The sequence below is a fragment of the Phyllobates terribilis genome, unplaced genomic scaffold, assembly GCF_046119375.1.
Source record: "Phyllobates terribilis strain yellow unplaced genomic scaffold, ASM4611937v1 Scaffold_3__8_contigs__length_932513732, whole genome shotgun sequence".
In the NCBI taxonomy this organism is placed as follows: Eukaryota; Metazoa; Chordata; class Amphibia; order Anura; family Dendrobatidae; genus Phyllobates; species Phyllobates terribilis.
Window position 1 is genome coordinate 762,362,516 of NW_027362763.1, and position 25,108 is coordinate 762,387,623.

At 44.9% G+C, this 25,108-nt stretch overlaps 1 protein-coding gene across 2 annotated transcripts in view; it reads right to left on the reverse strand.

Moving 5' to 3' along the window:
* The window catches only part of LOC141257563 (serine palmitoyltransferase 3-like), a 95,410-nt gene extending 72,478 nt beyond the window's left edge, over positions 1–22,932 (reverse strand). Inside the window, exon 1 of one of the 2 annotated variants that reach the window (XM_073672217.1) lies at positions 22,711–22,932. In XM_073672217.1, the coding sequence (XP_073528318.1) occupies positions 22,711–22,737 (27 nt within the window). In that variant the 5' untranslated portion in view covers positions 22,738–22,932. The remainder of the gene's footprint in view (positions 1–22,710) is intronic. The other variant, XM_073672216.1, reaches the window with a different exon arrangement.
* Positions 22,933–25,108: the final 2,176 nt, after the last annotated feature.

Consider the following 25,108-nt stretch of genomic DNA (forward strand, 5'->3'; position numbering starts at 1 on the left):
GTGTGAGCGGGATGATGAACTGCGGTGACCTCAATGAGATCACCGCTAGCACCGTGAGAAATTTTCATAACCAGCTGAGGTTAAATCAACAGTTGAGGGCTTATATTAATATGCTTTGAAAGGGGCCAATAGCCCTAAAGGTCTATTTAATATATTTTTTTTAATAATTAAAAAATACAGCTTAGGGCCCCTCTATTTTTGATAACCAGCCAATATAAAGTTGACAGCTGGAGGCTGAAGCCTGCAGCTTTCAGCTTTACTTGTGCTGGTTATCAAAAATAGAGAGGACTGCACATCATTTTTTTTTTACACAGTGTGCCCCAGCCAATCACAGCCATGCCAATACTTGTCATGGCTGTGATTGAGCCGGAAGTGCCTATATCGGCAAGACTTGTTTATTGGGTTCAGCAGCCCGAACAAAGTTTGTTGAAAGGCACAGCACAGCCAAACAGTAGCACAGACTTCCTGGAGAAGTCCATGCTTGGGGTCAGTGCACAGACATACGAGGTGTTCGGTACAGACCGCAAACTTTACCGTTCGGGTTCACCTATCCCTAGTTATTACATGATGGTGACATCAAGTCATGTGATTGCAGCTACTGAACTGCTACAAAGTATTAGTTTGCTTTGCACTTATCTAACTATTCTTAAACAACTGTTTTTAAGGCACATTCACACAGGCAAGCTTAACACTGTGGATTCCGCTGCAGACCTGCAGCAAACCTGTGCTACATGCATATATTTCATGGACTTTATTGCAGATTACATTGGATGCATTGAAACATTGCAACCGCTGGCAAAAATTATTGAATCACCGGGCTCGGAGAAGGTTCAATCAGTTGTTTAATGTTGTTGAAAAAAGCAGATCACAGACATGGCACAAAACTAAATTCATTTCAAATGGCAACTTTAGGGCTTTAAGAAACACTAAAAGAAATCAAGATTAAAAATGTGGTACTCAGTAAGGGTAATTTTTTTCAGACCAAGCAGAGGGAAAAAGTTATGGAATCACTCAATTCTGAGGAAAAAATTATGGAATCATCCTGTAAATTTTCATTTCCAAAACTAACACCAGCATCAAATTAGATCTGCTCGTTAGTCTGCATCTAAGAATGAGTGATCACACCTTGGAGACCTGTTGCACCAAGTGGACTGACATGAATCAAGGCTCCAACACGAGAGATGTCAATTGAAACAAAGGAGAGGATTATCAAACTCTTAAAAGAAAGTAAATCATCACGTAATGTTGCAAAAGATGTTGGTTGCTCACAGTCACAGTCAACTGAGTCTAAAATCTGGACCAAATACAAACAACATGGGAAGGTTGTTAATGGCAAACATACTGGTAGACTAAGTGAGACATCAAATCGTCAAGACAGGAAACTTGGAGACAATATGTCTCCAAAACATGGAAATGCACAACAAAACAAATGAGGAATGAATGAGAGGAAACTGGAGTCAATGTCTGTGACCGAACTGTAAGAAACCGCCTAAAGGAAATGAGGTTTACATACAGAAAAGCTAAGCATAAGCCATCATTAACACCTAAACAGAAAAAAACAAGGTTACAATGGGAAAAGCAATCGTGGACTGTGGATGACTGGATGAAAGTCATATTCAGTGATGAATCGCGAATCTGTATTGGGCAAGGTGATGAAGCAGGAACTTTAGTTTGGTGTCGTTCCAATGAGATTTATAAAGATGACTGCATGAAGAGAACATGCAAATTTCCACAGTCATTGATGATATGGGGCTGCATCTCATGTAAAGGCACTGGGGAGATGGCGGTCATTACATCTTCAATAAATGCCCAAGTTTACATTGATATTTTGGACAGTTTTCTTTTCCCATCAATTGAAAGGATGTTTGGAGATGATGACATTATTTTTCAAGATGATAATACATCCTGCCATAGAGCAAAAACTGTGAAAACATTCCTTGAAAGAAGGCACATAAGGTCAATGTCTTGGCCTGCAAATAGCCCGCATCTCAATCCGATTGAAAATCTTTGGTGGAAGTTGAAGAAAATGGTTCATGACAAGGCTCCAACCTGCAAAGCTGATCTGGCAACAGCAATCAGAGAAAGTTGGAGCCAGATTGACGAAGAGTACTGTTTGTCACTCATTAAGTCCATGCCTCAGAGACTGCAAGCTGTTATTAAAGCCAGAGGTGGTGCAACGAAATACTAGTGATGTATTGGAATGTACAGTACAGACCAAAAGTTTGGACACACCTTCTCATTTAAAGATTTTTCTGTATTTTCATGACTATGAAAATAGTACATTCACACTGAAGGCATCAAAACTATGAATTAACACATGTGGAATTATATACTTAACAAAAAAGTGTGAAACAACTGAAAATATGTCTTATATTCTAGATTCTTCAAAGTAGCCACCTTTTGCTTTGATGACTGCTTTGCACACTCTTGGCATTCTCTTGATGAGCTTCAAGAGGTAGTCACCGGAAACGGTTTTCACTTCACAGGTGTGCCCTGTCAGGTTTAATAAGTGGGATTTCTTGCCTTATAAATGGGGTTGGGACCATCAGTTGTGTTGTGCAGAAGTCTGGTGGATACACAGCTGATAGTCCTACTGAATAGACTGTTAGAATTTGTATTATGGCAAGAAAAAAGCAGCTAAGTAATGAAAAACGAGTGGCCATCATTACTTTAAGAAATGAAGGTCAGTCAGTCCGAAAAATTGGGCAAACTTTGAAAGTGTCCCCAAGTGCAGTTGCAAAAACCATCACGCGCTACAAAGAAACTGGCTCACATGAGGACCACCCCAGGAAAGGAAGACCAAGAGTCACCTCTGCTTCTGAGGATAAGTTTATCAGAGTCACCAGCCTCAGAAATCGCAGGTTAACAGCAGCTCAGATTAGAGACCAGGTCAATCCCACACAGAGTTCTAGCACAAGACACATCTCTTCAACAACTGTTAAGAGAAGACTTTGTGCAGCAGGCTTTCATAGTAAAATAGCTGCTAGGAAACCACTGCTAAGGACAAGCAACAAGCAGAAGAGACAAGTTTGGGCTAAAGAACACAAGGAATGGACATTAGACCAGTGGAAATCTGTGCTTTGGTCTGATGAGTCCAAATTTGAGATCTTTGGTTCCAACCACCGTGTCTTTGTGCGACGCAGAAAAGGTGAACGGATGGACTCTACATGCCTGGTTCCCACAGTGAAGCATGGAGGAGGAGGTGTGATGGTGTGGGGGTGCTTTGCTGGTGACACTGTTGGGGATTTATTCAAAATTGAAGGCATACTGAACCAGCATGGCTACCACAGCATCTTGCAGCGACATGCTATTCCATCCGGTTTGCATTTAATTGGACCATCATTTATTTTTCAACAGGACAATGACCCCAAACACACCTCCAGGCTGTGTAAGGGCTATTTGACCAAGAAGGAGAGTGATGGGGTGCTACGCCAGATGACCTGGCCTCCACAGTCACCAGACCTGAATCCAATCGAGATGGTTTGGGGTGAGCTGGACCGCAGAGTGAAGGCAAAAGGGCCAACAAGTGCTAAGCATCTCTGGGAACTCCTTCAAGATTGTTGGAAGACCATTTCCGGTGACTACCTCTTGATGTTCATCAAGAGAATGTCAAGAGTGTGCAAAGCAGTCATCAAAGCAAAAGGTGGCTACTTTGAAGAATCTAGAATATAAGACATATTTTCAGTTGTTTCACAATTTTTTGTTAAGTATATAATTCCACATGTGTTAATTCATAGTTTTGATGCCTTCAGTGTGAATGTACAATTTTCATAGTCATGAAAATACAGAAAAATCTTTAAAAGAGAAGGTGTGTCCAAACTTTTGGTCTGTACTGTACTTTTGTGTGTTTGTTTTTCATGATTCCATAATTTTTTCCTCAGAATTGAGTGATTCCATATTTTTTTTTCCCTCTGCTTGGTCTGAAAAAAATTACCCTTACTGAGTACCACATTTTTAATCTTGATTTCTTTTAGTGTTTCCTAAAGCCCTAAAGTTGCCATTTGAAATGACTTTAGTTTTGTGCCATGTCTGTGATCTGCTTTTTTTCAACAAAATTAAACAACTGAATGAACATCCTCCGAGCCCGGTGATTCCATAATTTTTGCCAGGGGTTGTAATACCTTTCCTCACAAAGCCAAGCTGCTTATGCTGCAGAACTCTGCATTCTCATCACTGTCCATGATACAGATATAGATACAGTGGAGCTGCAGCCCGGTCACAGTAACTGTTTATACAAGTCTGCTAGCAAACAATAAAGAATTTATTTATCTCTGGTACAGAGATATTGATAACTGTAATGCAGCGGCTTGCTGCATTGCCAAAATGTCAGAGGGGGTGTGCTCTGGCTGACCACGTACCTCACCTTCAGGTGACTGATCACATGACTGTGACATCATCACAGGTCCTGTGCGCACAGAAGGATATATAAATCTTGGTGGTTTTTGAAACAGTGAAGAAGCCTGGTTCCTGTGTCTGGGACACCATTAGCCTGGAGAGGCAAGAGGCCTGGTCCCTGTGTCTGGGACACCATTAGCCTGGAGAAGCAAGAGGCCTGGTCCCTGTGTCTGGGACACCAGTAGCCTTGGAAGGCAAGAGGCCTGATCCCTGTGTCTAGGACACCAGTAGCCCTGGAAGGCACGTGGCCTGGAGACCACGTCTCGGGAGCCTTAATCCACAGCTGTGGCAGAACAGAGCTGATAGAAGCAGCTAAGACCCGGCAAAGGTAAATCGGTGCTTTAAATGAATATTGATGTTGTACCTTGCTGAAGTCTGTATCTGAAGTCAAGCGGGCATAGCTGCCTCTGAAAAGGCTCTAGGATATTACATGTGTAACATTCCTGCTAGCCACTGAGGTGGACTATGTTATAAGCAGTTTATGATGTGTAATAAACTGCTGGACTTCATATTACCGGAAAACGTTGCATGTGTGCTTTAATTGACCTGGTGAAGTGAGTGCCCCTCAACATGATCGATAGCACAACCCTTACATAACCTACACTGTTCTTATTAGGTTGTGTGCCCACGATGAGTTTTTGGTGAGTTTTCTACGCTGCGTGTTTCTAAAAAACACAAGTAACCTATTTTACTTATTAGGTGCAGAAATGCTGAAGAAAATCGTTAACATCAAAAACTCACCAAAAGCTCATCGTGGGAACGTAGCCTTAAAGATTTCATACACAATAGATGGCTGTTGGTCAAAATGATGATTTGGCCCGCAGCTACCTCCCCCGACTCCTCCATACATGAGCGCTCATTTTGCCAAGCACTCCTAATTTCTCTATGAGAGCGCCTCTGCCAGACTACTCCAACTGTGGCTTATTTCGCCAAGAACAAAAGAGTCACTAGTCTGAAATTGGAAATGCTGAATCCTTATGTTCCCTCACATCATCTGTCTGAATAGAGTCAGAGGCCCTCATACATATTAATCTGTTGCTCAAGCCCATCAATATTGTAACGGGTCTGGGAGGCGGAACCTATGAGCAACTATACAAGGGGGCGGTCCTTGTAAAGAAGCGGGTGGCTCCCAGGGAAGATGGGCAGGTAATCACGGCAAGTGACAGGGACAGTCTCTGGGTAGAAGGGCAGGTAGTCACGGCAAGTGACAGGGACAGTCTCTGGGTAGAAGGGCAGGTAGTCACGGCAAGTGACAGGGACAGTCTCTGGGTAGAAGGGCAGGTAGTCACGGCAAGTGACAGGGACAGTCTCTGGGTAGAAGGACGGGTACTCACGGCAAGTGACAGGGACAGTCTCTGGACAGGCAGGTGGTCACGGCTAGTGACGGCAGAGCCTCCAGGTAGGCTAGCAGGCAGGTAGCAGGTGAGCGCTCCTAGGTGAGCAGGCGAGAGTCTCTGGACAGGCAGGTGGTCACGGCAAGTGACGGCGGAGCCTCCAGGTAGGCTAGCAGGCAGGTAGCAGATGAGCGCTCCCAGGTGAGCAGACAGGAGTCTCTGGACAGGCAGGTGGTCACGGCAAGTGACGGCGGAGCCTCCAGGTAGGCTAGCAGGCAGGTAGCAGATGAGCGCTCCCAGGTGAGCAGACAAGAGTCTCTGGACAGGCAGGTGGTCACGGCAAGTGACGGCGGAGCCTCCAGGTAGGCTAGCAGGCAGGTAGCAGACGAGCGCTCCCAGGTGAGCGGGCAGGCTGGTTCATAGACAGACTGACAGGTGTCGGAAGGCAGACCGTCGGACCGCAGGCTTGCAAGCAGGTAAACGGATATCTGGCAGGTATCAAGCAGGAATCTGGCAGGTAACAGGCAGGAATCTGGCAGGTGACTGGCAGGTAACAGGCAGGAATCTGTCAGGTGACTGGCAGGTAACAGGCAGGAATCTGGCAGGTGACTGGCAGGTAACTGGAAACAGGACCTGAGGGCTGAAGCAGAGTGAAGGCTTTGCAACAACATTGCTCGGGCACCTCCATTTTGGAGGAGGTGCCTTATATATGGTGAAGTCCTCCGGCCATTGGCCGGGGACTCCTTAGGACGGCGTGCGTGGCCCCTTTAAGAGAGGGGGAGCGTGCGCGCGCCCTAAGCACCGTGGCCGGGAAGCAGCGCGCGCTGCCAGCAGAGTGGGAGGAAGACGCCGGGCACAGAGCGGAGAGGTGAGGGGAGCAGCGTCCCTGCCTAGCAGGAGGCAGGGACGCCGACGCTACAAATATCAGCTGATGGTTCAGCCGACATTAGTATAATGTATATGGGGGCCTTTAGAACAAATCATCAATATCAGATTGGTAAACAAAAAAGATAAATAAAGATAAAATAAAGAAACAAGACAAGAAGAATCAACGCCTTTGAAATGTGTTGCTGGAGAAGGATGCTCTAAATACCAAACTAAATCAAACCAGACATGTCACTTGAATCAAGGATCACCAAGCTACGACTTGTCTACTTTGGACAAATCATACAAAGAGAGCAATCACAGGAGAAGAATATAATGGTTGGAAGAATAGAAGGAACAAGGTGAAGAGGAAGGCCAGCAACTCGATGGCTTGATACAATGAAAATAATTGCGGAGAAGACCCTGGTAGACTTATCTAGGCTTGCACAAGATTGATCTTCCTGCAGCTCGTTCATCCGTCAAGACGCCATGGCTTTAGATCGAGCTAAAGGTCATTAACCCCTTAACAACATTTGACATACTAATACGTGTCTGTGCCCTGGGACTTAAGAGCCAGACCCGTATTAGTACGTCAGGGCGATCGCGTGTGCACACAGGCTGTGCGGGCGCGATCGCCGCTGGGTGTCAGCTGATTGTCACAGCTGACACCCGGTACTATGTGCAGGGAGTGGTCACGCACCGCTCCCAGCACATTAACCCCCGCGATGCTGCGATCGAAGTCAATCGCAGCATTGCGGAGGCAAGGGGAGGTGATCGCAGATACTCACCTCCTCTTCCGGCTTCCAGCGCTGTCTGCCGTGGCTTCCAGGATGTTCCCATGACGACCCAATGTCGTCATGACAACATCCGGGTCACCAGACAGCAGGAAGATTTTTTGGACATGCGCAGTGCATCTCCAAACAATCTTCTCCCTGTCCAGCGCTGACAGCCTGCATGACACAGGGATGGTGCTGCATTCCTGTGCCATGCAGGCGATCAGAGAAAAAAAAGTGAAAGTCCCATAGTGGGACAAAGTAATAAAGTATAAAAACTATCAGAAAGTGAAAAAAAAATAAAAAAAAAATTGTAAAAATATTTAAAAAAAAATAAAAAAAATAATCCACCAAAAATAAAAATATAATGTACCCATCAATAAATATTATTATAAACAAAAAACAATAAAAGTACACATATTTGGTATCGCCGTGTCTGGAACAACCTGACCTATAAAACTGTCCCACTAGTTAACCCCTTCAGTGAACACGGTAAAAAAAATAAAATAAAAAACGAAGCAAAAAACAATGCTTTATCACCATACCGCCAAACATAAAATGGAATAACACGCGATCAAAAACACAAATATAAATAAAAATGGTACCGCTGAAAATGTCATCTCATCCCGCAAAAAACAAGCCGCCATACAGCTCCATCAGCCGAAAAATAAAAATGTTAGAGCTCTCAGAATAAAGCTATGCTAAAAAATATTTTTTTCTATAAAATTGCTTTTATTATGTAAAAGTGCAAAACATAGAAATACGATATAAATGTGGTACCGCTGTAAACGTACTGACCCGAAGAATAAAGCTGCCTTATCAATTTTACCACACGCGGAACAGAATAAAAAAAAACCCCAAAAAAACAATTCCTGAATTGTTGTTTTTTGTTTATTCTGCCTCCCAAAAATCGGAATAGAAAGCGATCAAAAAATGTCACATGCAAGAAAATGGCACCAATAACAACGTCAACTCATCCCGCAAAAAAAAAAGCCGTCAAATGACTGTCTGCCAAAATCTGGAAAAATTATAGCTCTCAAAATATGGCGATGCAAAAACTAGATTTTACAAAACATGCGTCTTTTAGTGTGTGACAGCTGTCAGTCATAAAAACCCCATATGATTCTGGTATCGCTGTAGTCTCACCGACCCGAAGAATAAGGTCGTCTAATCACTTATACCGCATGAGGAACGGCGTAAAAAAAAAATTCTCAGGTTAGGGTTGTGCTAGGGTTAGGGTTGTGCTACGGTTAGGGTTGTGTTAGGGTTAGGTCTGGGGTTGGGGTTAGGGTTGGGGATGGGATTTTTTTCAAAAGTAAGAAAAAAAGATGACGATATGGCGACTAGTGTTGAGCGCAAGTGCTCGCTACTTGAGTTTGTGTTCTGGTATGCATTGAGTATCGTGGGTATTTGAGTGACATGCTCGAGTCTCCGCCCCATATGCTTCACAGCCCAAAAAACTTTGCGGGGATTGCCTGCCATGCACGAGCGATCCCCGCATGTTTTTTTTTGGGTGTCTAATAACCGTGAAACAACCTGGCGGGGACTCGAGCATGTCACTCGAGCACACGCAGTACATGGTGCATACCTGAGTACCTGATGCAAACTCAAGTAGCGAGCACTTGCGCTCAAGACTAATGACAATTTATTCAATATGATGACCTAATGTTATCAAATTCTGTGTCGTACCTCTGGGTTCAAAATGTTCACTATACACCTTAATAAAATCCTTGAGGGGTATAGTTTCCAAAATGGGGTCACTTGTGGGGGAGCTCCACTGTTTAGGCACATCAGTGGCTCTCCAAACGCGACATGGTGTCCGCTAACAAATTGAATGGAAAATCGGCTCAAATTGTTAGCGGACGCCATGTTGCGTTTGGAGATCCCCTGCGTGCCTAAACTTTGGAGCTCCCCCACAAGTGACCCCATTTTGGAAACTAGACCATCCAAGGCACCTATCTAGATGCATAGTGAGCACATGGAACCCTTAGGTGCTTCACAAATTGATTCGTAAAAATGGAAAAGTATTTTTTTTCCACTTTTTCATTTTTACGAATCAATTGGGGGGTCTAGTTTCCAAAATGGGGTCACATGTGGGGGACCTCCAATGTTTGGGCACACAGGGACTCTCCAAATGCAACATGGTGTCCGCTAACAAATTGTCGGCTCAAATTGTTAGCGGACACCATGTTGGGGTTAATTTTTTTCTTCCACATTCCAAAAATTCCTGTGAAGCACCTGAAGGGTTAATAAACTTATTGAATGTGGTTTTGAGCACCTTGAGGGGTGCAGTTTTTAGAATGGTGTCACTTTTGGGTGTTTTCTGTCATAAAGACTTCTCAAAGTGACTTCAACTGTGATGTGGTCCCTAAAAAAATGGTTTTGTAAATTTTGTTGGAAAAATGAGAAATCGCTGGTCAACTTTTAACCCTTATAGCTCCCTAACAAAAAAAAATTTTGATTCCAAAATTGTGCTGATGTAAAGTAGACATGTGGGAAATGTTATTTATTAACTCTTTTGTGTGACATACAGTACAGACCAAAAGTTTGGACACACCTTCTCATTTAAAGATTTTTCTGTATTTTCATGACTATGAAAATTGTACATTCACACTGAGGGCATCAAAGATATGAATTAACACATGTGGAATTATATACTTGACAAAAAAGTGTGAAACAACTGAAAATATGTCTTATATTCTAGGTTCTTCAAAGTAGCCACCTTTTGCTTTGATGACTACTTTGCACACTCTCGGCATTCTCTTGATGAGCTTCAAGAGGTAGTCACCGGAAATGGTCTTCCAACAATCTTGAAGGAGTTCCCAGAGATGCTTAGCACTTGTTGGCCCTATTGCCTTTACTCTGCGGTCCAGCTCACCCCAAACCATCTCGATTGGGTTCAGGTCTGGTGACTGTGGAGGCCAGGTCATCTGGCGTAGCACCCCATCACTCTCTTTTTTGGTCAAATAGCCCTTACACAGCCTGGAGGTGTGTTTAGGATCATTGTCCTGTTGAAAAATAAATGATGGTCCAACTAAACGCAAACCGGATGGAATAGCATGCCGCTGCAAGATGCTGTGGTAGCCATGCTGGTTCAGTATGCCTTCAATTTTGAATAAATCCCCAACAGTGTCACCAGCAAAGCACCCCCACACCATCACACCTCCTCCTCCATGCTTCACGGTGAGATCCAGGCATGTAGAGTCCATCCGTTCACCTTTTCTGCGTCACACAAAGACACGGTGGTTGGAACCAAAGATCTCAAATTTGGACTCATCGGACCAAAGCACAGATTTCCACTGGTCTAATGTCCATTCCTTGTGTTCTTTAGCCCAAACAAGTCTCTTCTGCTTGTTGCCTGTCCTTAGCAGTGGTTTCCTAGCAGCTATTTTACCATGAAGGCTGCTGCACAGTCTCCTCTTAACAGTTGTTGTAGAGATGTGTCTACTGCTTGAACTCTGTGTGGCATTGACCTGGTCTCTAATCTGAGCTGCTGTTAACCTGTGATTTCTGAGGCTGGTGACTCGGATAAACTTATCCGCAGAAGCAGAGGTGACTCTTGGTCATCCTTTACTGGGGCGGTCCTCATGTGAGCCAGTTTCTTTATAGCGCTTGATGGTTTTTGCAACTGAACTTGGGGACACTTTCAAAGTTTTCCCAATTTTTCGCACTGACTGACCTTCGTTTCTTAAAGTAATGATGGCCACTCGTTTTTCTTTACTTAGCTGCTTTTTTCTTGCCATAATACAAATTCTAACAGTTTATTCAGTAGGACTATTAGCTGTGTATCCACCAGACGTCTGCACAATACAACTGATGGTCCCAACCCCATTTATAAGGCAAGAAATCCCACTTATTAAACCTGACAGGGCACACCTGTGATGAGAAAACCATTTCCGGTGACTACCTCTTGAAGCTTATCAAGAGAATGCCAAGAGTGTGCAAAGCAGTCATCAAAGCAAAAGGTGGCTACTTTGAAGAACCTAGAATATAAGACATATTTTCAGTTGTTTCACACTTTTTTGTTAAGTATATAATTCCACATGTGTTAATACATAGTTTTCATGCCTTCAGTGTGAATGTACAATTTTCATAGTCATGAAAATACAGAAAAATCTTTAAATGAGAAGGTGTGTCCAAACTTTTGGTCTGTACTGTATCTCTCTGATTTAAGGGCATAAAAATTCAAATTTTGAAAATTGCAACATTTTCTAAATTTTCACCAAATTTCCATTTTTTTCACAAATAAACGCAAGTGATATCGAAGAAATTTTAGCACAATCATGAAGTACAATATGTCACGAAAAAACAATCTCAGAATCAGGGGGATCCGTTGAAGCGTTCCAGAGTTATTACCTCATAAAGTGACAGTGGTCAGAATTGTAAAAATTGGCCTGGTCATTAACGTGCAAACCACCCTCGGGGGTTAAGGGGTTAAATAATAATAATAACCAGATAGGTAGGAATTTGACACTGAGCACATTCACCAATCAACCGATACCTGGTGAAGTACAGTGTATGGAGCCGGTACACCATAGTCTTAAAAACTGCAGCTTTGTTCCTGTTTAATAGGAGTTAAAGGGGTTTTCCCACGAACGAAAGTTCGTTTTGAGGCTGGGTGCCCACGTTGCGGATTACAAGCGTTTTTGATGCGGAATTTCCGCAGCGGAAACGCTTGTAAAACGCTTGGTAATCCGCACCCCATGGTCCCCAATGGGATTCCGCAAGTTCTATGCACATGCTGCGGATTTTTCCGCAGCGTTTATGCTGCGTTCAAAAATCCGCAGCATGTCAATTAATTTTGCGTTTCCGCAAGCGGAATTGCCTTTGTCCAATGCATAAAAAACGCAAGGCAATTCCGTATGTGGAAAACGCGCGATAAACGCGAGAAAAACGCGTGATAAACGCGTGCGGAATTCCGCATGCGTTTTACCGGGAGAGGACTTGCAGAAATGAAGCAGAAATTTTCTGCTTCATTTCCGCAACGTGGGCACATAGCCTAAAAATGGTCTGTGTCTGACTGTGTACGGAGCATACCACATCTCCTGGGCAGGGGAGAAAGCAAAAGACAATACAGACATTACAGCATGGGATCACAGAGGATTCATTTTGTGAGGTAAAACATTTCACTGCCTGTTTTTAAACAATATTTTACCTCACAAAATGAATCCTCTACAATCCCCTGCTGTCATGTCTGTATTGTCTTTTGCTTCCTCCCCTGAATGTTAAGGATATCTTCCATCTGGTGTAGCCCAGGTCATTATCCCTGTACAGAGTTCTGGAATGCCAAGAAACTGGCTGAAGTGGTACTCTATAGCAGTGAGGTTTGCATTGCCTGGATGAATGTGTGAGTGCAATGAGTTAATGATGCTTATTGATGCACTTGACAGATGGGTTAGGTAGAGCAGAGGTCCCCAACCGCCGGTCCGCGGACCAGGACCGGGCCGTTGGGGTTTTTCAGCCGGTCCGCGGGGAGAGGGGGCCCCTCCAGCCTCCAGCAGGGCCGCCATCAGTGCATGACTGCCCTGACTCCAGTATGGGGCCCGGCCGGTAGGAGCCCCCTCGGAGCCCCCCTCTTGTGCGTCTCTCTCCTCATGGGGCCCCCGGCCGCATGCTAAGCGCCGGGTCCGGGACATCTTAGCGCTGCGCTGCTGCGGCAGCACCTTCATGATTCCCCTGACTTCCGGTCATGTGACGGCGCCGTCACATGGCCGGAAGTCAGGAGAACCTGGTGTCAGCGATTTGGACGAGCGCCAGGATTCTGCAGGGATCGCATGGGGGTAAGTATAACAAGTTTTATTTTTTTTTAAATACAATTAACTAGGAGTGGGGGGAATGGGAGATGCACATGGGGGGAGGGGAGAGATGAGAGATGCACATGGGGGAGGGGAGAGATGAGAGATCCACATGGGGGGGAGGGGAGAGATGAGAGATGCACATGGGGGAGGGGAGAGATGAGAGATCCACATGGGGGGGAGGGGAGAGATGAGAGATGCACATGGGAGGGAGGGGAGAGATGAGAGATGCACATGGGGGGAGGGGAGAGATGAGAGATGCACATGGGAGGGAGGGGAGAGATGAGAGATGCACGGGGGGGTGAGAGATGCACGGGGGGTGGATGAGAGATGCACGGGGGGGTGAGAGATGCACGGGGGGGTGAGAGATGCACGGGGGGGTGAGAGATGCACGGGGGGATGAGAGATGCACGGAGGGGATGAGAGATGCACGGAGGGGATGAGAGATGCACGGGGGGTGGATGAGAGATGCACGGAGGTGGATGAGAGATGCACGGAGGGGGATGAGAGATGCACGGAGGGGATGAGAGATGCACGGGGGGTGGATGAGAGATGCACGGAGGGGGATGAGAGATGCACGGAGGGGGATGAGAGATGCACGGGGGTGAGCTGCACATGGGGGGGTGAGAGATGCACATGGGGGGGTTATGTTTACATAACTTTGTTGCCTTATGAAGGGCGGGGGGGGCCCCCAAAAATTTCTTGCACAGGGGCCCACTACAGTCTGTGTCCGCCCCTGGGATGAAGTAAATGCAGCTGAACAGCAGCTGTCAGGACAGCTGCCCTGTCCTGCTGCAGGGCGTGATGGGGCCTCAGTGATGCGGCTCCTGGCACAGCACATTATGTGGGGCTCCTGGCATAGCTCCTGGCGGGGACCTGGTCTACACTATATGATAAGCATGCACTAAACTCCAAATCCCTCCATTACCCCGCCCCCATATGACCAAAGCCCCGCCCACCCCACCCCCTCCTTGCTGGGCCATGGAAAAATGATCTTGCTTCAAGCCGGTCCCTGGTGCAAAAAAGGTTGGGGACCACTGAGGTATAGGGGTGAGTGTTAGGACACATCAAGCACGTCAGATGGTATAAATTCTTTTGTTTCCCATCAGTTTTAGATACGTAGCATGTGAGCAGGTCAGACCTTCATGCTGTTTGAGTATTCTGCAATGCAGTTAAGTGGGGGACATGCACACTTGTCTGATGGAGTCCCACTACAAACTTACAGACAAGCAATTGCCTCCAAGGAATTTTAAAAGTCTGAGGGCACCTTCAGACGTCTATATAACATGGATGACGATCGCATCACAGTGCACGCACTGGTCAGCGGCTCTCCTGACCCGAGCATGACAGGTGCATAGAAATACATGCTGTCATGCTTGGGTCAGGAGAGCTGATAGCCAGTCCGAGCATTGCGATGCGATCTTCGTCCGTGTTATACGGCCATCTGACTGCGCCCTAAGCCTGAGTGTGAGCAAAGTAGAGAAATCCCTCAGTAGAAACCTGAGAGAACAGTGCCTGCAGGAGAATGAAACTGAGTTGTTCACCGCAGTGAGAAAAGACTGCAAAGTGAAGAGCTCAGTCTGCTATGTAGTGAAGTAACTTCATGAAAGCCAACCTCCCCAAAGGCCTGTGTGAGAGGAGGCTCTGAGGCTGAAAACATGAAGAGACAAAATCAGTGCCACAGAAGTGAGGCCAAGGGAGTGGCAGCCACATAACAAAGAACTACTCATGGATGAGAGAGAAACGATGGAGTGCTGAGAGTGAACATGTTGCTGAGAGCTCTGTGAGGAGAGCGCTGAAAGCAAAGTGGAACGAGTGAATAGACTGTCATTTCTGCCTTTCAGTAAAAAGATAGAGTAACATTAATATATTTTCCAGCGTTATTGTTAGTAGTATAAGGACATTTACATCCCACCACCAGTCCCACCCAGGAATGCTCCAACCCAACCAGATGACTGACTTTAAAGAAGCACTCCCATTAACTTTTTTCCCCTAAATAAAATCGGTCCAATGTTGTTCCTGAAAAGTCGGACGAGTGTCATGCAAATGTCATGCGAGTACGTTACGATTTTTCTCACCTAGCATCCATATTGCAATCCGTATGCAATGCGATTTTAACATTAGCTTTTACATAGAGTAATTCTCTGTGTCATTTAAAGATAGCTTTCTAATTAAATATTCTTCAATACATATATAGATAGATAGATAGCAAAAAAAGATGGAAGCAGCACACCATATTGTATAGAAAGGATGCTATTTAATAGCCCATGAGGCGACGTTTCGGCTGCAAGTGTGAGCCTTCCTCAAGCAGCTAGCGCTGACGTCAGTGAGGTGAACGGAGCTAATCAGCTATGAACTCCGCTCACCTTATTGACGTTGTGGCGCCCCTGTGGGTTCAACCGCCACAGGGATGCTGCACTTCTCTAATGGAGTGTAGTGTTCCTCCTCTGAGGTAAGGACAGTGTGATAGTCGTGACCCAACCTTTGCATCCAACACCACACTTCTCCACCAGAGGGAGCTAGTATGCACCAGGTGCTGCTCCCCTGGTTACAGGGAGACTGGGAAACACAAAGTGGTAGGAACCAGTTAGTGGGTGAGGGTGGAGGACTTATAAGTTAGTTACGCTTCAAATCTAATATTTAATGTAAGGCCATCTTGGCTCTGTGTCCTCTGGGCTCTCTGAGTTCTCTGACGGTTCTCGGACTGTTCTTGACTGATGCCTGACAGTACTCGGCTGTACTATGGCTGTACCCTGACTGGTGTCAGAACGTGATCTCCTACCCTGAAAGTGGATCCTGTGTGGGCCTGCAGGGGATGGAGACACGGCCCTAGTCCCTAGGCCTTGGGATGATGGGCAGGTGGGAGATAAGGACTATCTCAGCCCTGTCGAGGACCATGAGCAAGAAGGCCCGGGAGCTCTAGAGTGTGGCTCCACAGCAAATGGGTCCCGGGGAGGATGCAGACGGAGCAGAGGACGCCACCTGTCCTCGCCTAGCTGATCTATTCAGAGGGATTCCGGCTGCAAGAGGGGTACCGGCCCCCGACACCCGACCTCGTTACTCCAAGTCCTGGTTGGGAAAGCCCGGTAGGCCCAGAGGATCCCACCGAGCATCGGATAGAGAGGAATTGCCACCCGTGCCCTAGTTCTGAGAGGAGCTCAGAGGGAGATCCGGCCTATCTACACACGCACAGATGGGAAAGGGAAAGGTCTGTAGTGCAGGAACACTCTGGTGTAGGGTCCCGACTGAATGCTGGACTTCCTCGGAGGTAGTCGGACCCCCGTCCCTGGTAGCCGCAGGACTCTGCGGGGAGCAGGGAGTCACCTTCCCGCTGTCGTCTCTAAGTGAGTAAAGTCTTGGAAGTTCATCCCTATGGCCTCCAGACTGTTCATTCTGTGCCATGCCATGCGACGCGGTGCCCGTACTCCCCGCACTACTACCCCCCCTTCCATCCTGCTTGCCTGCCCCGAGGCCTTGCTCCGCCTGTGGGGAGCAGTGAGAACTTTGGCCGTCGTGACACCAGGCCTCGGTGGACTGCAGCGGCGCTGGTGACCCATCACCAGGCACCACAGGTGGCGTAGTCGTTAAATAAGCCACTCAACCCGGACGAGCCCACAACATCTTCCTTTTCATGTGACGGCCCTGAGCACGTGTCGGGTCCGGGCCACGGCTGCACCCCATCTCTTCATCACAGGACCCGACGCCGAGTCCCCCCATCACCCAGGGTAAACTCAAAAGGGGCTCGTGGTGAGGCGTCACAACATCACCACGAGGCACTGATGCTCCGCTATCACGCGCAGCTCAGTGTCTCTTCTGGATGCCAGGCTGAACGGTCGCATCATGCCAATGTTCAGCAAGGCATCTAGATGTAGCAGTGTTGTACTCATCGCCGTCAAATGGATTATCTTCTTGTTGGACAGTTGAGGAATATGGTGGTTTATTATTTTTTATTTCTCAATAATAAATGGGTAACAGAGGGGGTAGTGTTTATTTCAAATAAAGGTGTCAGTGTCTTTCTTTCAAATAAAACACTTTATTCTGGGTGTTTTTCTTTACAATTTGACTATGGGGTTAGTAATGGGGGCGTCTTATAGACACCTCTCCATTACTAACCCATGGGCTTGATGTCAGCTGCCAATACAAAGCTGACATCAACCCCAATACAATTACTCCACTTGCCATTGCACCAGGGCAAGTGGGAAGAGTAGAGGCTAAGCGCCATTTCTGGGGCGGCTGAGAGCTAGTGTTCTTAGTCTGGAAGGGGGCCAATATCCAAGGCCCCTTTCCTAGCCTATTAATATCAGCCCGCAGCTGTCTGCCTAGCCTTTGATAGTTATTAATTATAGGGGGGACCCCACGTCATTTTTTTGGGCGCTCCCCATTTTAATAACCAGTAAAGGCTAAGTATACAGCTGTGAGCTGATATTAATAGTCTGTAAAACTTCATGCTTATTACCCCTCAGCCCCCATCTGTCCGCTTTCCCTCAGCTGGTTATTAAAATTTCGGTAGACCCCACGTCATTTTATTCTTTAATTTATTGAATTATTAGCTAAATACATGAACATTAAACTACACATACACTACACATATATATGTCCCTGACATCTTTCTATCTATCGTATTTTATGTATATATCTATTCTATTCTGACGGGTCACTCTGTGAATTTACTGTACTCGGCTGATGAAATGTCAGGTTTTCTAGGAGATGGGTGCATAAAAATCAGATGGCACATGAGTGGTTCGCGTGCCGTACAATTTTTTTCTTGCACTCATTGACTTGCATTGGCGAATCTCGTCCAATACATGTGGCCAATCACAGTATGCTGCAATTTTTTTCTCAGTCTGATCTGAGTCGAGAAAAAAAATCGCAGATGAGCAGGGAATCATTGAATAACATTAGTCAAAGTGCAATCCAATTTTTTATTGGATTGCACGTGTCTGTTTTTCAATCAGATGAGTATGAGCCCTAAGTGTATGTAGTGTAGTGTGAGTGTGTTAATAAACTCACCTACCGTCCAGCGCCGTTCTGCTCCTCTTCTCGGTGACGTCACCTCTCAGCAGACTTTCTTGGTCACACTGCCCTCTGCATGACCCACAAGTGGCTTTTACAATGTAAGTCTATGGAGCGACAGAACGAGGCATCATAGACTTACATTGTAAAAGAGCATAGATGATTTGGAGAGTCTAAAGAGCAGTGACATCACCGAGAAGAGGAGCAAAATGGTAATGACTACCAGAGAAGACGGCAGTAGGTGACTATCATACTGACACTACATACACATATACACAGGTTTGGAGAAAAAAAAAAGTTCTTGGGACTGCTTCTTTAAAGGGGATATCCAGGACTATTTTATTTTTTCTATGGATAGGAACGTCTACTGGACTGAAAATCCCAAAAAGAACAGAGGTTAATTGATGAAAACACATGGTAGATAGACATGAATCTGCTCATCTCCCCCTGCTCTATAACATGATGCCTGCAGATTGGACTTTTCATGGTGACAAGTTCCCTTTAATATCTTGTTTTAGTTTTTGTCATTGGACTGTCTCCTGTGTTTTATTGCCCACACCTCTCTGTTTGGGGAACCCCTCCCCCATACAGACTGGAGGATGTTGTTGGTGGCATGCACTACAAAAACAAACACACCCTTACAAACTATCCAATGGATAGGTCATCAATATCTTATTCATGGACAATCCATTTAACGTCATCACGCCACGGCCAATTGCCGATTTTTCGCTTTTGTTTTTTTCCTTCCCTTCTTCCAAAAGCCATAATTTTTTTATTTTTCGGTCCACATAGCTATATGAGGCTTGGTTTTTGTTTTTTGCAGGATGTGTTTAACTTTTGATTGGCACCATTCATTTTATCATGTGATGCACTGGAAAGCAGGAAAGAAAATCCAACTGTGTTGAAATTGCAAAAACAGTGCAATTTCACAGTGATTTGAACTTTTGTATCTTTTTCATATATTTAAAAACATTTTTTTCACTTTTACTGTATTTTTTAGTCCCTTTAGGGAACTTGAAGCTGCGATCATCTGAACACTTGTACTAGACATACCAGTGCATCAGGACTGCTATGCATAGTGAAAATCAAGATCTCCTATGTACCCAGCTAAATGCTGGCTTTCACAGGAAGAATGTCATGACAAGCACGGTGGTCTTCAGCAGACCCCCGGCTACCATGGCAACCCATTGGTGCCCCACAATCACATCACCGGCGAGGAATGATGCTCTGTCCTGCCGGTAATTGTTAAATGCGGCTGTCAGAGATTGACACTGGCAGTTAACAGGTTAATAGCCACAGTCGAAGCTCCTCTCCACCTGCGGCTGTTAGAGGCAGATGATGGCTGATTATATCAACTATCATCAGCTGGAAAAGATGCGGGCTCGGCTTGCGAGCGCGCCTCAAAGTCAGGGACACGGCATATGACATAAATGTACATCATATGTCATGAAGGGGTTAAACATTCTGCTTCCTCCCCCTCACTGAGGACAGACAGAAACTACCTGCTTGAATCAGTGTCAATGCTGCTGTGAACACTGGTCTTTATTAGTTAGCAAGCATTTCTACAGAAACAGACAGCTTGTAATTCGCTGTTTGGATAAGATAATCATCTTATTTGTATTGTATTTCTCTCATTCTTTATTTAGACACTTTTCTCATTATCCACCATGTGGAAGAGAATGGCTGTAGTGATTCACCTGCTATTGAGTCACTTGCTATTCTGTCACGTATTAAATGAAGCTAATAAACAACGTAGAGCATTAACTTTTTACATTCTAGGTTAGAAATTCTAATTTACATACTAAGGTGCATACTAGGATGGACACTGAGAGCAAAGTCCCCCTGTGTGAGAACTGTGTATAAGCTTGCTCCTTAAGTAACACATCGTACAACAAAACATGTTGCACACATTGGGCAAGCACAGCACTCATGTCACACAAGCACAGCTCTCATGTCACACAAGCACAGCTCTCATGTCACACAAGCACAGCTCTCATGTCACACATACACAGTGCACATATCACACTTATCACACAAACAGTGCACACATCACATGAGCACATCACTTACATTACACAAGTACATTGCACATATTTCAGATAAGCCTAGCGCTTATGTCACACAAGAACATAACATATATGAGACTCGTTACACATCGGCACATGTCATACAAGCACAGCGCATGCATCGGTCTCATTGGGAGAGTATTTTGGGGGGAGAAGGTGAGGCACTTACCCAGCGCTCAGCCAGTGGAGGAACACCATTGGGCATATAGCGGTCTGAGATGTCTCCCAGGTGGCATTTTGCTGCCCCCTGGGAGTGGGATTTACCTGTTCTCCAAGCCAGTTATCAAACTGACAGCTGGCTAAGAGAAAATGAAAAACACAAGCTCCCTGCATTCAATTTTTCTAGGGTCTTTTCAGCACTTCTTTGTCAGGGCGATGTCAGCTGCATAATCAGGTAACAAAATCACATGATCACACTTCTGATATCACTCTTGCGCTGCAGAGAGGAAGGCAGTCAACAATAAGGCAAGCACTTCAATGGAGCTAAAGAAAGAGGAGGGAAAAAAAAGTGAGGGGACAGTATGGGGGAAGTGTGTTGGAGAGTATGGAGGGAGAAATGTGTGAGGTGACAGTATGAGGGGAAGAAAAGTGTAATAAAGCCTCTGTGCACACTAAACTAACATCATATAAACCAGCTTTATTAGCAGGTTCAGCTGATAATCTGTGGAAGGGGTCCAATTGACGCTCCCCTGACTGATGATGATAAGAATCTGACATTTCCGATTTTGGACTGCTGACAGTTTTGTTCTTTATGAGATAATCCCACAGCTAGAGGAGCCTGTCAGCGGCTCTTCTAGGGCTCTCAAAGAGAATTCAGGAGGGCTCATCAGTGCAAGCACACCCTGTGTATGGAGGAGCTGGAAGAGAGAGCTCTCTGCTGAACCATCGTACAGCTATTTAAACTGTATGGGACTCCATACAGTGGAAATCACACAAGCACAAACACACTCAGCATGTGCACAGTTATCAATGCACAAATCACATTATAAGCATGTCAGTAAAGCAATCACAATGGTATAAATAATTACATTTAGTGCTGATCTCTGAGATGTTAAATCATGCAGATAGAAAGCTCCTCCCCATTTTATAAGCTCCACCCACTGTCTGCGCTAAGCCCCATTCAAAAGGAATTGTGAATTTCCCAGGGCAACAGGCTACCAAGTCTATTAAATAGGGCACAGGTATTCCTTATAAAATAATATTTGTGAAGGACCCCCCTCCACTCTGGACTCGTGGATCAATGTGCTGTCTTTGTGGGTCTGAAAATATGCACGTTTGAACTAGACCTTAAAGGGGTTCTCTAGTAAAAACAAGTTATCACCTACCCACAACTGAGCTTCGATTGCTGCTAGTAACTATTTAGATGACACTGTTAATCTCTGCCATAAAAGATTTAAATGGAGTGGTTTGCTGACCCCCTGCAACATCATTGCAGGACACAGATAGATTACTATGGGAGTCGGGGGCCAGCTGAAGACATCTGTTGCTGCCATCTTGATACTCCTGTGAAGCTCAGCCAAAGCCAGAACTTCAAAGGTGATGCCCATTTTCCCTATATGCTGCAATATAAGCAAATGACTGCAGGTTCACGACCCTTAAGGAGACTAAAAATTTAAGGAAAAATAAATAAAGTATAAACATTTCAATTATTACATTTTTCCTTCACTAAAAATAAAGCTATAATAAAAAAAAGCATATTGGCTATTTGGTATCTCTGTGTCCATAAAAGTCCAAACAATCAAAATATAAATTTAATCAACCCATATGGTAAGCAGTGCACCGTAAAGAAAAAAAAATCAAACAGCTAGAATTGTGTTTTTTTGGTCATCATCATACCTCCCTAACAAAGATGCAAAAAGCATTATATGTACCCCAAACTGGTATCAATCAAACCACGATCTCACCATAGAAACGAACAATTCCTCACACAGGCCATCAATAGAAATATAAAAAAATCATGGGCCTCGAAAGATGCAGCTACAAGCCCCATTTTTTTTAATTTACAAACTTCTGAATTGTTTTCACCACTTAAATTAGGAAAAAAAATCTATTGGTATCCCATAATCATAATGATCTGGAGAATCGTGATTCTGGGTCATTTTTACCATGCAATGAATACCGTAAAAGCAAAACCCAAAAATCAATAGTAGAATTGCATTTATTTTTTTCACCCTTTCATTCAAAAATGATAAATGAATGGTGTCATTCATAACTACAACTCGTCCCCCCCCAAAAAAAAAAAACCACAAACTATGAAAGAGAAAAGTAACAAAGTTATGGCTTTTGGAAGAAGGAGGGAAAAATGCAAATGTAAAAACAAAAATTGGCTGCAGAGGCAAAAAGTTAAGGAAATAAGCTATGACTGGCCACATACACCTTTATGTAGAATTCCTACATTTTATCCAAATTAATTTTTATCAAGCATAATAACAACTTAACATTAGGTAGAATTAGTTTAGAAATAGCTTACCTTTATGAGTTGATCTGTCTTTGCCATTCTCTAAGCCCTCCTCCGTCAGTATGATTGCTTGTCAGTGTGGATTATTCCTGTGCTAGACTCTGGACATTGTCATCTTTGCTTTATATATCCTCCTCACTAGTCCCAAGACTTATCACAACTGTCTTCACCAGTAGTTAAGCAGCAACTGCCATCTGTACCTTAGCAAATCAGCAGTCAGCATGTTTGCCTGGGCAGTGCAGTACCTGGCACTGCTATTTACAAATATTAGCTTGGCATTCAGCCCAGCCATAAGGAAGTGGAACTCTGGAACCATAACTGGCACTAAGACTCATAATCAGCATTCTTTGAAAAGGCAGCCTAGACATAAAATGTATCAAAAACACAAGTGTGTAAAAGAAAAATGTTATCCCAGAAACATTACATTGTACAATACAACATATTTACCTTCTATGGATGAAGTCTCCAGAGCGGTAGCTCCAGGCACATACCTGGATTCCTATCAGAAAACATTGTATTCCCTACCTGGTATAGTTACTATTATATACATTTCCAGAATGTTTGTCCACTTCTCTTTTTGCAGCTGAGAACTAATATAATGTGCAGGTTGTGTTATTTGGTTTCCTGTGTGGGTGACCAGAACTTGGGCTCGTGCAGACGACCTTTTTAATCGAACGACTGCTATCCCTGGTTTTGACGGATAGCACTCGTACCCTTCTTATTCTTGTGACGTGCACATGTCCGATCTTTTCTTCACACCGAGTGGTCCAAGGAAAAAGAAATTCGCAGCATGCATGATTTGCCTCAGAGAATCAGATGGCACGTGACCATTCATGTATATGGTTCCGTGAAAGAAAATTGGACTGCACTCGGACGACATCCGACTGCGGTCCGATTTTCACTGATTGACATAATGGAGGTGGAGAAACTTTTTTTTTCTCTCCACCATTGAGAAAATTGGATCCCACTTTGATCAGACTCTGATCTGATTAGCATAATCGGACCGATTTTCTCGGATGGGGAGATATTGTTTGTCTGCATCTAGCCTTAAGGGGTTATACACATGTTTAGAAGTGATCACCTATCCATCTATAGGATAGTTTATAACTTTCTGATTGGTGTGTATCCAGTCACTAAGACCCCCACTGATCTTGAGACTGGTGCTCTCTAGAACCCTGTTTGAATGAAGCAATGGACTGCACACGGCAGTGTCATTAATTCTGTATGGGACTACCAGGAGAATTAATGGAGTGAAAGTATGCATGCCTAGCCACAGATCTATTCAGACAGGGCTTTGTAAAGGAGCCCTGCTCTCCAGATCAATGAGGGTCCTAGTTGCTGAAACCCCACTGATCAGCATGTTATCACCTATCTTTTGGTCAGCAAGTTATCACCCCTAAACATGGAAATAAACCATTAGGTATTTGACTGTCCATATACAGTATAAATGGTTAAATGGGTTAGCCAGGCTAAGAAGAAAATGTCTGCAGTCACTCTATGTGACTGTATATTACCGAATCGTAACAGTGTGTTATGTGCACACTGTCATGATTCCCCTGTATTCCTCGTCCAAGTGAGTGATCACTTGGACTATGAATTGCAAGCTTATGATCACAATGCCACTAGTTGTATTTGACTTCTGGTTATAGAAAAGAATTAAGAGAAGCCGGTGGAGACTAGTCAGCATGTGACCGCAAATATGCAAATCACATATATGCGGTCACATGTGAACCCACTTGCACAAGGAATATAGGGAACTCATGACAGTGTGCGAATTGCACACACTGGACATTTACTCAATTTGTCAGCAGTAACAAAGAATGACTGCAGACTTTTCTTCTTAAAGAAGTTTTCCGGTACTTTTTTTAAATTGCCCAATTTATTCAACATGTGGGCATAAGTATATTTGTAAATACCTTGTGTTGCTGATAATGCCTGTGAGCAGCGCTATGGGTGGCCGCTCACAGGCATCACGTGACCCCGCGCTGACATCACGACAAGTGAGGAGTGACTAAGCACTGGGGTCCCCGCGGTGGCTGCTGGGTTGTGGGCGGAGTTATTCCCCGCGTCACACCCAGCATCCACGGCGTGCTTTCCCAATGAATGGGGAGAGGGAGAGCGCACAGCAGATGCCGGGTGTGCCGCGGGGAATAACCCCGCCCACAACTCAGCGGCACCAGTGGAATGCGGAAGAGGGACCCTCGGCTGCTGCCGCAACTTGTCGTGACATCAGCGGATATCAGCGTCGGCTGCAGCCGGGGGTCACGTGATGCCTGTGAGCGGCCAGTGATATCGCCGCTCACAGGCATTATCTGCCACACAAGGTATTTACAGAGATACTTATGTCCAAATGCTGAATACATTGGGCAACTTAAAAAAGTACTGGACAATCCCTTTAAACCAAAAAAAC